Source organism: Myxocyprinus asiaticus, chromosome 20, assembly GCF_019703515.2.
Source record: "Myxocyprinus asiaticus isolate MX2 ecotype Aquarium Trade chromosome 20, UBuf_Myxa_2, whole genome shotgun sequence".
NCBI classification, from domain to species: domain Eukaryota; kingdom Metazoa; phylum Chordata; class Actinopteri; order Cypriniformes; family Catostomidae; genus Myxocyprinus; species Myxocyprinus asiaticus.
This window is the reverse complement of record NC_059363.1, coordinates 42,056,592-42,070,781: the sequence shown is the minus strand read 5'-3', so window position 1 is coordinate 42,070,781 and position 14,190 is coordinate 42,056,592. Positions and strand designations below refer to the sequence as shown.

The window sequence follows — 14,190 nt, the reverse complement described above, 5'->3', positions numbered from 1 at the left end:
TCAAATATTGACTTGAGGCACCTCCAAATCCTCCCCCATCATCTCGCCCTGCACTACACTAACAAAGTTGTGCTTGACATGCAATGCAAACTTTTCATCAGCAATTATGGATGCACTGGTTCTACATTTCAACAACATCGGGTGTTCAGAAGCGAAATTTTAAACTTAAATTCAATTGGTTTTAACATTTCTAAATGTGAGGGAAGCGACTATCTTTAGAAATTCATCTCAGCTTTTTAGCAACCCCCCGTTCAAAACAGACTTTCACTTTAGCAACACACTTTTAGGGAAATAAAATATGACCATATTAGGTTTCTTTAGCTTGTATCAACATAGCAGAATAATTTTGAAAGACCCGGTGTAACCTTGAAGCCTAAGCATACGAACCATTGAAATTAAAACAAAAAGGTTATTAGGTAGACGTAGTTCTAAATTGAACTTTTAAAATCATTAAAGAAACCCCATTTTTAGTGTGTCCTCAATGTGTTTTCATCTTACTAAATCGATGCCCAGCAATTAGAGACGTACAAGACTTGCTTTCACGATAATTCATTTATTCTCTGATTTTTTTTTTCCACGCAGTGTTACACCTCAGTTAGCAACATGAACACTGGACTGGGAATGAACTCCATGAATACTTACATGACTATGTCCGGAATGAGTTCGACTGCAAACATGACAGCTAACACCATGAACATGTCCTATGTCAACACGGGGATGAGTCCTTCAATGACCGGCATGTCCCCTGGCGCGGGAGCGATGGCCGGCATGGGTGCGGGTATGACGGGTATGAGCGCAGCCATGAGCCCGACCATGAGCCCCATGGCAGCGCAACCGCCTTCTATGAACGCTTTAACCTCATACAGCAATATGAACGCTATGAGTCCCATGTACGGCCAGTCCAACATCCACAGATCAAGGGACCCGAAAACCTACCGGAGGAGCTATACACATGCCAAGCCGCCCTATTCCTATATTTCCCTGATTACCATGGCGATCCAGCAGTCCCCCAGCAAGATGCTGACCCTCAGTGAAATCTATCAGTGGATAATGGACCTTTTCCCCTTTTACCGGCAGAACCAGCAGCGCTGGCAGAACTCTATCCGCCACTCGCTGTCCTTCAACGACTGTTTCCTGAAAGTGCCCCGATCACCGGATAAGCCGGGCAAAGGTTCGTTTTGGACCCTTCATCCCGACTCGGGAAACATGTTCGAAAACGGCTGTTATCTTAGGCGGCAAAAACGCTTCAAGTGCGATAAGAAACTAAGCAAGGAGCCGGGTCGGAAAACATCAGAGGGTGGATCAAACAGCAGCTCCGAGAGCTGCAACGGGAACGAATCTCCCCATTCCAACTCGTCCGGCAACGAGCACAAAAGGTCTCTGTCTGACATGAAGTCGGGTCAGGGTCTGAGCCCGGACCACGCCGCCTCTCCGACATCTCAAGCGCAGCATCTCCTGGCTCAACATCACTCTGTTTTGACGCACGAAGGACACCTGAAGCCAGAGCATCACTATTCCTTCAACCACCCTTTCTCCATTAACAACCTCATGTCCTCAGAGCAACAGCATCATCATCATAAAATGGACCTAAAGACATATGAACAAGTGATGCATTACGGTTACGGTTCTCCGATGGCCGGCGCGTTATCCATGGGCTCCATGGCGAGCAAAGCGGGCCTGGATTCGCCGGACACATCCTATTATCAAGGTGTGTACTCCAGGCCCATCCTGAACTCTTCTTAAACTCTCACGGACCTTGTGACAATTTGTACATTTGTAAAATGTTTGTGTATATGTATTCTGATTTTTTTGTTTGTTGACGTTTCTCGTTAATTTAGATATTCATTAGTAATTATTTTGTAAATGAATGTTGACAATGTGACAAACTCCTCAAAGCGGCTTTTGAAAATGGACCAAAATCACACCGAAGGATTGCGGGCGGATTGAAATATTTCAGTAATTTGTGTAAACTTATTTATGGCTTGTAAATGTGTATTCTTGTAGCTGATGACAAGAACAGAACCAATATTAAAGTGTTACTTGGATTTGCCCCCCCACCCCCCTCATTTCTGATTTTTATTAAATTCATTGATTTCATTATTTGGATTATTTCTCATGGGTTGTCAACAACGACCGAAATAACAACAACACTCAATGACACATGGCATTTTGCACATTCATTATACTATTTGCACATTCAATGTGAGCCACTTGTTAGTTGTGAGGGCTACACATTTATATGGAATCTGCCGTAGCTAGACGTTATTTAAATGATCTACACCTTAAAAAAAGTCTGTTCAAAAATACACAGTTTAATATAATAAAATAGAGGTCATATATACGGACATATATTTTTGTCTACTCAATTATAAGCTACTGCTTAGAAATTAAAAACAGTTAACAGCCTACGAAATTGTTTAAGTGGGAATATCATGTTTGAGATTTCACTTATTAATCAAGTAGAATACACTGTTCAGATAAATAAAACACACCAATTTTGACTAAAAAGTCTAAATTAAACACTTATGGAAACATTCATTAATTCCTTAAAAGATGCAGCATTAAACAGCTTAATTTATGATTGTAATGCTTAAAAATTACTTTAAAAAGTTTATTACATAGGCTAGTTTGCGATAAACTGTTCACATGAAATCTACGATTCTCCAGCACAGCAATGAAATATATGGAGCCCAGAAACTCATGTCAGTAACCACATAGGCTTCATTAATTATTTACACTTAACACATAAAGCAAGCAGTAGCCTATTGGTGGGCTCGCCGACCCACGAAAAAAATATAATAAAACCTAAATAAATGCTATATGTTACTGCAACAACCTTATCATTACAATGACAATGACAACATAATTTGAGAGGTGAACTACAACAGCATTGAATATAAAACCGAGTCGTGCAGCACATTGAGTATCATCTTCTGAAGTCTCCCACTTCTTTGCAATCTATACATTCAATCCCCTATATGTACACTGTAAAAAAACAAAAAAAACAAAACAAAAAACAAACAAACAAAAAACAAAACAAAAACAAAAACAAATAACTGGCAGCTGTGGTTGCCAGAATAATTATGTAAAAAATACAGTAAAAATGTAAACAACTTTACAGAACAACCTATACATTTTACAGTTTAAAACTGTTGTAATTTACATGACCACGATGGCACTGTAAAAAAATAAAAATAAAATAAAATTCTGTTAAATATACAGAAATAAATACAATAAAATAAAAACGTCATAAACTTGATAGGTTAACCTTCTGAAACTGTAAAAATCTGCCTTTTACTTTATGATGTATTGTTAATCACCGTAAAAATTACAGAAGAGCACATGAAGTTCACCAATAGTGGCTCTTCCAAGAGCAATGACCAATAAACATGTAGAGACAGTGCTCAGTTGCACTCACACAAACACTAACATATGTGAAATTTAAATAATGCAGTGAACATCAACTAAACTACATTAAATATAAAACAGAACACACGAATGTACGTAACTGATAATAAAAATAAGAAACATAACTATTCCCATAAAATATAATGAAATATGATGGCTCATGCAGGGAATTATGGGAACACCAGATTACTGTTTTTTAATGTAATCTTAACAATAATTTGCTGTAAAAAGTATATGTACTCTCTTGTTAAACATAATGTAATTTTTTGCCATTAATTATACAGGAAAATCATACTTTTCCTGAGAATCATTCAAGTTGATGACTTAAGTCTTCAACTTAAATAATGGCATAGGAGGCCTGTTTTTGTTACCTACATTTTCAGTCTTTTCCTTTGTATTTCAAACCCCCATGATCTGGGAATAAACAAAAACTGGTAAACAATGAAAAAGGCGGTATTAACACATATAGGATGTGTACATGAGCAATCAAATCGCGCGAGTGTAAACTTTGAATAAGAGTACGTCACTTCTAGGTAAATTTACACAGAAATTACATTTCGATGCTCCTAGTTTTAAACATAATGCGAGGCTGAATTTGATAGAGCTCTGATCGATATCTTGGAAAAATAATCTTTTTTTTTTTTTTTCTTTTTTTCTTTTTTTAACTAGCGGGGCAGTGAAATCTTTGCTTTGTTGCTAAAGTCAACAGTGACAGAATTTGAGCTCAAATAAATGCCGTGAGGCTTCCAGCCCTATGCAGAAGGCACGGGGAGAGGCTCCGATTATCGTCCTGCAGACTCCAGGTACAAACATTTAATCGTTTAATTCATCTCACCGCTGAGGCTATTGACGCAGGCAATTTAGCTCGCTTTTTAGGAATTTTTATATAGGAGGTTTTTACGTGCAACCTCGATTTCATGGTTCGACGCTTGAACGGACGCAACTCAAGTGTTGATGTTAAGGGGCTCTTTCAGCCGACTGTCAGATGGCTATTCCAGCTGATTGATGTCAATGATACTGGGGAAGAAATACATTTGGTTTCGTCGTATTGCCAATAGCTTCAGCCCCGTTACCAACAAAAGGAGTTCAGGTAGCCTACTTGGAAATTATTTTTTACACCTGACAAACTTGCTGTCGAGACAAAAGCAAAACTATACTGTAGCATATTACCCGTGCGCTTTAATTTTACAGCTCTCTCATTTAGCCTATCGAACGCAAGAAGTTAGAAAAAAGGAAAAGACACTTAAAATGATTTTCAACAACCAAGACATAAATAGGAGGCTAACGACAGAAAAAAGTGTCAATTTCAATTACATTTTAAGTCAGGAAATAGGCTAAATATAATTTCGGTGGCGTATCCTCTCAGAGACACACAGACAAACTAGAGCTAAGATGGGTAGAAATCTTGGCAACATCTTTGGTACGCTATTAGATGTGTGGCAGCAGACTAAAAACAGCATTTCGTTAACACGGCCAATCTACAGAGAGATAACGCTTACGCTTGAGATCAGAAAAAAAATACTTCTGTTTGATGTCTGATGAAAGCAATAAACAAAAACAGAAAAAACACAATAATAATAAAAATGTTAATAATAATAGGCTAATAATTATAATAATAATAATAATAATAATAATAATAATAGCCTAATAATAGCCTAATAGATAATAATAATATTTAACCATAGTTTACTGATTATATCTTATTTTGAGAGGACTCCACAGCAATAAACTCTTATGTGAGTTATCCGCAGCATAAACATGACCAGGAGGCTTGGAATAAAGGAAAATATATTTGATTTACTAGCCTATATAACGAAGCGATACATACATTTAATATTTTAATTTAAAATAAATATATGAGTCTTCAGTCTTAAGAATTTAGATAAACGCAAATACTCGTGGACGTTAAAAGGAAACAAAATTTTTGCTGTTGTTATAGCAACCAGATCAGCGATTCCCAGTGTGTTTATCCTTCTCACTTAGGTAACCCTATTTAATTACTTTTCGTTCGAGTCGTCCAATATGCATATCATTTCTCAAACTTCTCAATAAGAGTTTAAAGTTGATCAAGGTAACTTTATGAGCATCATCTGAAAAGCAAAGGCCCCATTTCACTCGTGAAGAAATTACTTCTGTGCTGTTATCGTACAACAACAACAGGTAAGCCCTACGTTAAAAAAAAAAAAAAAAAAAAAAAAAAAAAAATCATAATAACTTTCCTAAATTTCATTAATATTTTCACTAAAAAAAAAAAAAAAAAAAAAAAAAAAAAAAATACATTAGGCTACATAATGAAGCCTAATAGGCTACTTGACAGAGTATTGGTATTAGTATGGTTGGAAATAAACCGCCGTTAATTCACATATTTGAGTGGCGCCTATATGGACAACTGATTAGGCCTATATAATGTTTGCTAATGACATAATGAAAGTACCATTAAGTTATGCGAAATTTGGAATCTGAAGTCAAGATTAGAAAATAGTTTGACCCGAATGGTATGGCAGTGTGTGATGGAGTCAACAACATCAGGCCGTCTAAATGGCTTTAGTCAGTATTTTGCTCTATACTCAGTCCTGGAACACCCAAGTGGAGCTGGTCTCCAGGGAGATCTTTGTGACACCCATCTTACAAGCTGTAATGCCGCTTTAACCCATTGCTGGGGAGGGACCGTCCACACTATCCCGACTTAAAAAACAAATAGCCTACTCCTAATTCTGCTGCTGTCCCACACTATATTAATGCATACCACAGACGCCTAATCTGTATCCTAAATTTAGAAAGGCAGTTTCACGGCAATATGCCGAACGGGATTAGTCTTAGTATTAGTCCTAAAATATTTTAAACGCTCCGCAATACGATTACACGGGCAACTAACTTGTCCAGCTTATTTTTCAAAATGCCACTTTAACGTTATACAAAAGATTAATAAATATGTATAGCCAATAATAATATTATTAATAATAATAATAATTGAGAAAAATAAAAGAAACGTAAGGAAACGAAAAGCTGCTTCTCTCAATTGGTAGAAAAGTAAAAGTAAGAGCTCACTCTTTAACAATAGACCTACTCTTATGGAATTTAGTAGGCTATATTTTTCTTGAACATTTGTTAATCCTTTTGCTAGTAACAATAATACAACAATAGTACCATATTGATATATGATGATATAATTATAAATAGGTTATATAATATTTCTTTAGAAAACCTTTATTAATAAATAAATACATATTCACGTATATTTGAGTCACACAGAAATCATTTGAGAGTACTTGAGTTTTTCCTTAAAATTACCTTGAACTGCTTGTGTGCTTTAAAGGCTCCCTTTTCCCCCAAACAACTACTGAAAAGTAATATGTAAATGTATTTTTTATTCAAATTTAATGTTTTTTGTTGTTGTTTTTTTTGTATCATAAAAGAAGAGCATGATTGTAAATCACTTTTACATTTTTTTTAAACTGGCTGATATATTCTTATTTAGTACTGTAAATATAATGCTGTTAAAATGGTTTTGTTAAATTACAACATATTGTGTAAACAGAATTTCAACCATGTGAATCACAAACAAATATCCTAACATCAAGACATAAGCATAACAGCCATTTTAGCATGTTAATAATTATAATAATATATTTAGCAATTTAGTAAGTTATTTACTAGTGGAAAACACCATTTAGTAAAGTATTTTCAAAATAATATAATTACCAAAATATCTAAATATCTTGAAAATATCACAGTAAGCTACATAATTCACAGAGAATGTCATGCAATTTTATGCAACAGTAATAAAAGACATGTCAATGTTTTGTCTGCAGTGGGAAGTTTTTAAATGGCAAATGTTAAAATTGTCATCTGTGAGTCCGTGTTGTGAAAAAGCATGTAGACACACATACCTCTGTTTTTGTAAGTCAATAACCTGATCTAATCTAGTAGTGCATTAGACAGTTGTTAAGAGGCATTTCACACTGAAAAAGATCCTGATCAAATGGATACAGCTCCCTCTCTAGTTTCCTTTACCATGAAATTATATTTCTTTAGCTGAAGAAAGGCATAACCTCATATGGTGAATGCAGGCAATGAAATGTCTGGATTATTCAACATGGAGAAATGTTTGTGAGACAATAAATGCTACCTAAACTATCATGGACAAAAGAGGTAATTAATGAAACAAGTGGGTGGCATTGTTTTGACATGGGTCATCACATGATATAGATATTTTTGCATCATGTCTGGCATTCCATCATTCACACATCCATACCTAACACTTCAGACACTGAAGTAGTACGTTGTCTACTTTTCTTAAGCTTTAAAGGGCTATAGGATTGTCTTGAAACAGTTGTTAAATGACCGGATGCGGTCAGGATGTTGTGGTAAGAAAATCTGGGTGAATTTGTGTAACCAGCGGAAATAGTGTTAGAGTGTGATGGGTCAGGGCTGTATTTACACTCACCCAGCAGCATGGTGTGAAATTCTTGCTGAGATGTACAGGCCACACCACAAGGCTGGTTTCATGGCTGTTCAACAAATACATTCAGCCGATTTATTAGTTAAGCACAGGCATCTTTTGGGGGAGCATTGGCTGTAATTGTTTATTGCTAAAATACGTATTAGATAAGATAAAAATGACTGCAAGAAGCTCATAGCTGTTAATGTCACCCCTCTGCACTTCCATTAACATACATGTACATGGTATGGATGCCAATAGTTCACAGTCTTGCCCAACATTTCCAATGGTAAAATGCTTAGGGTAGAACCTAAGTCACTGGGAAGGACACTTGACTCATTAAATCTTAATGAAAGCAATAAACACAGATGCCAGCAATTCATTCAGACCTCCAAACCAATCTCCATTTCTCACCAAAGGCAAACAAGCCCAGATGCCCCAGCGTAATTCTGTGCATAACAAAAGCGAATCAGATCCTGTCCTGCATGTGTTCCCAATGCCGGAATGGTAAGGCCGATAGGTTTTTCCAAGATAGAGATTGTCCAATTTATTGTACGTGAGAGGAGCATGTCACTAAGGTGAATTCTGCTTTTTTTTCTAACACTGAGGAGCTTGTAGTTTAGAAGGTGATGGACATACTCATGAAACATTCATGAGAATCCTTTTCCTCATGCATTCATGTTGAATACACAGACAAAAATAATCTGGATGCAGGACTCTTCTTTAAATTACATATTGTTGAAATAACCTCATTCATAGTTACAAAGCATGAAGATAACAGTTTATTTTTAAAATTCCTAATCATACAAGCTTCTTTATAAACAACTTGCACTTAAATATTACAACTAGGTGTCTGTTTAATCACTCGACAAAAGCAGACCTGAGCAAACGTGACAGGCAAGATATTCCACTTGATGTTCTTTCTTTTGATTAAATAACTGTTGATGTTTTCTGCCATAGGCAAATTTATCCTGCTAGTAAATACATATCCACAACATCTCATCTCTAACCAGTACAACTACACAGTGTCCCCAGAGAATCCGTACCGAGAGCTGTCGAAGTAAATCCCCCAACTCAGACCAAAGTAATTCACCAACCCTCTCTCAAACTAAATCTTCAATTTAATCCAGTATAAATGCATTTATCACAAAGAGATTAATGCTCGAGTGTTGCCTGTTAAAAAGCCCAGAGGAGCTTGAGGTACGTTAGAATAGATTATGCTCAGACGCTACACAGTTGTGGTCCCCTGATACACAATGCTTCACTCTCCTCAACGCTGACAGCGACATAACAGCCAGTTTAATTCAATTTCCTGTCAGATCAAGAGCTGTCCTCATTGTTGTGGCAGCTGAATTATTATCAGCAATCACATTGCCTTTGTTTTCCAATTTGCAGACATGACGACAATAGCATCAATTAGCGACAAAGTTAACAAGGCCCTTGAGCCACATCAAAAGCTATAAAAACCACCTGAAATGTATTTAATAGTCATTGAATTTTCATCTGAACAAAAATAAGCAATTCTGAATTGCTAGTTTCCCATGAATAGTATTTAAATAATCCAAAATAAGTACCTTGCGAATTAATTTAAATTTTCAGAGATGCATTTGTCCATGATCAAATACATTTCAGAAACAGAACATCGTAAACCATTGCTTTAACAATTTTTCAAGGCTTTGTTCGGCACATTGGTCCCAACAACCGTTACCATAACTGTGTATTAGGAAGTTTAAAAGGCCCAACCCTTCTCTGAGGTCACTCTTCCCATAGACTGTTCTAAAACCAATGCAAACCTGCACCAATGCAAATCATCCACAGGGCCATTTTTACATGCAAAACAAAGCATTGTTGAAGATTCTTGCAATGATAATTAATTTGAAGCAGCTCCATTGATGGATATGAGCAGAAAAACATATCTGAGAAGCAGTTTGTAAGGGGTAATCTACCCAAATGCGTATGCCTTTTATGCAATAGGTTAAGACTCATTTGGCCTTTACAATGCAAATGCTCTATCTGCTGGCGCTGTAGTAGGGGGAAGATGAATTATTAAGAACTTGCAGTGCATGCGATGGTAACAGACATGAACAACATAAGTTTACAATTAATTTACAAGGTTAAATGGTGCTTGAAGTAGCAGCTATGTCTTTTGTGACATTTATAAATGGTTGTTTCGCTGGAAATATGTGGCATGCTACTCAAAATACGAACATAAAAGCCTCTTAGGAACTCTTTAAATATGCAGAGGGATGCTTTGAATTGTTTTTCAGACATAGCCATTGCAAAATCGAAATTCAACTTGGGCTTTCGACTTCAAAAATGCTTAAACATCGCTTTTGATCCTGAACTGAATGATGCATAATTTATCCACAATGTAGCGGCTGACAATTCTGGGGCTCACGGCCGGAGTCAAGAGCATAATTGCTAGAAAACATCTTACTGAACAGTTAGTGATAAACGTAGTCAGTCCCCTCCTCAGCTTAAAGCAATTAATTCAGGCACCCTGACATCAACTCTCCAATCCTCTGACAGCTTGGAGCCCAAATCAAAATGCTAGTTCTCTTGGGAACAGCAGAAGATAGCCGGCTCTTTTCTGGACTGTTTGCTCACTGGGCCTGAGAGCAATCTTCCTTGCTGAATGAAATGCAAGGACACAAACAATGTGCCGGCGAGAGAATGGAAGACAGGGAATGAACAGTTTGGACTATTTGCTCAGCAGAAGGGCAGTCACAATAGCTGGCCCATAGCTTTCCCATGCATCAAGCCTCTTAGTTTTAAGGCTCTTTTGTTGCTGGGTTTCGTTCAGATAAGGGTCCAGCTGCCCTGTGTGTTTAATTCCCATTGTATGTTGTACTGTATGGTCATTTAGATACTTTTGGATAGCTTTTCACCATTTTGTTGTCCCATGATCATACTGCAAATTGTGTGTATATCTCCATGGCCGGGCTTCACCTTTGCATGCGCTCTCATTTAAAGAGGATAGTGGGGGCAAAACAGGGGGTCAAGATTGTGTTTAGAGGACAATGCCTTGTCTCATCTTTTCATGTATGAAGGTTCTGATATGGGTTGAGATAGTGCTAATTATCGCTCACTGATCTAACCATGTCAAATGCGTTGCACAAATGAGTAGTAGCCAAAGAAAGCAAAACAAGATTCACATGACCCCTTTGTTTGTTGGGAAAGAAAGTGAAAATGACGGAGGATGACAATGCGATGACTAGTCTGAAAGAGAGTAAATAAAGTGAGATGAGTTATTTTCGTGAACTCCTTTGTTGTGGTTGCAGTATGCACTACGTTCTTTTCCTGGTTGCTATTATAAGACTCTGTTTTAAGATTGAAGATTTTTTTTGCTCAGGGCATTCTCTTAAAAGTCTATACATTACAGCGATTAGGCTTTTCCAAGTAAAGAAAGTCTACCACTGATAATGTTGAAGTATTTCGTTAGCTACACTAGCAGTCATCATGTGAAATGAAGTCACTCTCAATATCCGTAGGTGAGATTGTGTGACAAAACAAGCATGGACTGGACAAAATCTCTTCAATCTATGTGTCTTCCATAATAATCTGACATTCATTCCCAAAATAAAAACAAAATTTATGTCCTAAAAACCAAAGTGTAGACACTTCAGAAAGAGAATTTGATTTGGTTTGAAATTAAGGATATTTCAGGAAGTTTTCAGAGAAACGTAACACCTCTAGATATACAGTACTATATGCTATGTGCTATCTCTATATATTGTCAGGGTTGGGGAGTAACGAAATACATGTAACGGGAATACGTATTTAAAATACAAAATATAAGTAACTGTATTCCACTACAGTTACAAATTTAAATCATTGGTAATTAGAATACAGTTACATTCAAAAAGTATTTTGATTACTGAAGAGATTACTTTGCATTTTATTGTCATTTGTTCCATTTAAAATTTAGTCCTTTCAGATGGAAAACATTTATACATATAAATGATACGATCCAAAGTGCATTTGAACAGTAGTGAAACACTTTCTTATGATGTGTTACATTCATACGAGCAGACAGAGAATTAAATCTGAGGTAAGTTTGTAGCACAAGAAATAGAAATAAACCTTGTGTAAATTGTCTGCTTTATGCTAAGCGAAAATGCTATTTCTAGCCATTTTACATGCACATGATACCAGACACAATCACATTTTTTTTATCAAGAAAATTCACGTTGGATCGTAGTTTCTTTTTTTTCTAGTAAGACTTTTGATATTAGGGCAAAAATCAAATTCTTGATAATAATTTGTGTATTGTTTTCCTGTAAAAATATCTAAAAATCCTTAAAACAAGATCAGTTTGATTGATCTTGTTTTAGAAACAACACTGCATAAGATATTTAGGTTTTTCAGAGAATGTATTTTTAACATGTATATTTTGTCTTACTGTACTGGCAGAGTTTTGAAAAAATCTACCAGTGCTGAAGAAGTAATCCAAAGTATTTAGAATACGTTACTGACCTTGAGTAATCTAACTAAATACGTTACAAATTACATTTTACAGCATATATTCTGTAATCTGTAGTGGAATAAATTTCAAAAGTAACCCTCCCAACCCTGTATATTGTGTATTGTGCACTGTGTTTATCTGTGTACATTGCATTTTTTGATAAATCATGTATTTTTGTATACGTATACTGTAGTATATAAACATTACATTTGTTTTCTCTCTAATTCCTGTATTTATAGTATCATCCTGTGTATGTGCAGCCTGTTGACTGTTTTAGTGCTCTTGCACCATAATTTCCCTCGAGGATTCAATAAAGTCTTACTTACTTAATTACAACATTGAATATGAGACCAGTCTATTTCAGACTTATCGTGACAGTCCATAATGCAATTTAGGTGAAGGGATCACACTATTTGCAGCAGGAACACTGGATTTTAATGACTACAAAATGATAACTAACTACCATACAGTGGGTTGTATTACAAAAGAAAAGAAAAAAAATAATTTGTGTTTTGTGTTTCATTGACTTGCATGCAAAGTGAACGCAAATATATATGCATACACATTGGTGTGAGTGTGTGTGATCAGGTCGTGAGTGGGATGGTGTAGCCTTACGCTCCACTGATGATAAAGTAAAGCTCTGTTCATGGCTTTTCAGCACTTCTTTAAGTTGCCACCACTGTGTAATTTATGGGTGCTGAGAGTTGCTGTGTTGAAACATGATGCAGATCTCTGCTGCTTAGAAATGGTAGAGAACGACTGACTCATATAAGACAAAATCCGGGTGATTAGCAAGTACCGGAACATGCAAAGGATATGGCGATGGGAACACACACGAATGAAAACACACCTTGTAGAATGTAGAATGCACAGCTTTCACATATAGCTGAGTGAGAGCTGGTAAAATACATATAAAAGTCATGCTGTATTTTGGTCAATTTGTTTTCTTTTTCTTCCAGAAATCACTTTGGTTTGGAGTGGTGGTGGTGTAGTGGGCTAAAGCACTGAAATGGTAATCAGACCATAATCCGAAGGTTGCTGGTTCAATCCCCACAGCCGCCACCACCATTGTGTCCTTGAGCAAGGCACTTAACTCCAGGTTGCTCCAGGGGTATTGTCCCTGTAGTAAGTGCACTGTAAGTCGCTTTGGATAAAGGCATCTGCCAAATGCATAAATGTAAATGCACTGTTTCACTGTAGAAATATTGTAGTAACCATTACTGTGGTAACCACAGTTAATTTTGTGATTACTATGGTTTTACTACAAACACCATGGTTAAACTATGGTAATTGTGGTAAAATCATGTCAACCATGTTTTTGTAAGGGAATATCACCCCAATTAAATATATAATCGAGATATTATTGAGATCGGTTATCAAAAATTCTGATTGCAGAATTAAATAATATAATCTGATTGCTATAAATCTAAAATAATTGTCATTCCTTTAAATTATTAAAAGCATTTTTTTCTTTAAAAATCTTGAATGTAGCTTGTAGTAAAGGTAACTAGTTTTTTTTTATTGTATTTTTATTTTTTTCAATAAAAATTGACTTAATTGACGTAGTTTAACTGCTTTAAGTTATGGGTAGCTTGCAGCTAACCCTTATCCTGTCACTTATCCTATAATATATATATATAAAATTTCTCGCATTTAATTGAGAAATGACCATTTCTGACAGGTCTTTATTTCCAAAACATGCTACAATGCTTTTCCATGGTATAATGCTTGTGCTTGCACTAGACCAGTAACAGAGAACTGCACATAATAAAGATTGATCTGTTAGCTTGTAATACAACCAATATAAATCAAAACATAAATAAAAGAAGAAAAAAAAAACTTGCCCAGTTCAAATACTGCAACAACATTCATCTCC

General features: G+C 36.0%; 1 protein-coding gene across 1 annotated transcript in view; it reads left to right on the top strand.

Moving 5' to 3' along the window:
* foxa2 (forkhead box A2) overlaps positions 1-2,055 on the top strand; it is a 2,500-nt gene extending 445 nt beyond the window's left edge. The window contains exon 2 of the mRNA XM_051646264.1: positions 583-2,055. Coding sequence (XP_051502224.1) covers positions 583-1,743 — 1,161 coding nt within the window. The 3' untranslated portion in view covers positions 1,744-2,055. The remainder of the gene's footprint in view (positions 1-582) is intronic.
* Positions 2,056-14,190: the final 12,135 nt, after the last annotated feature.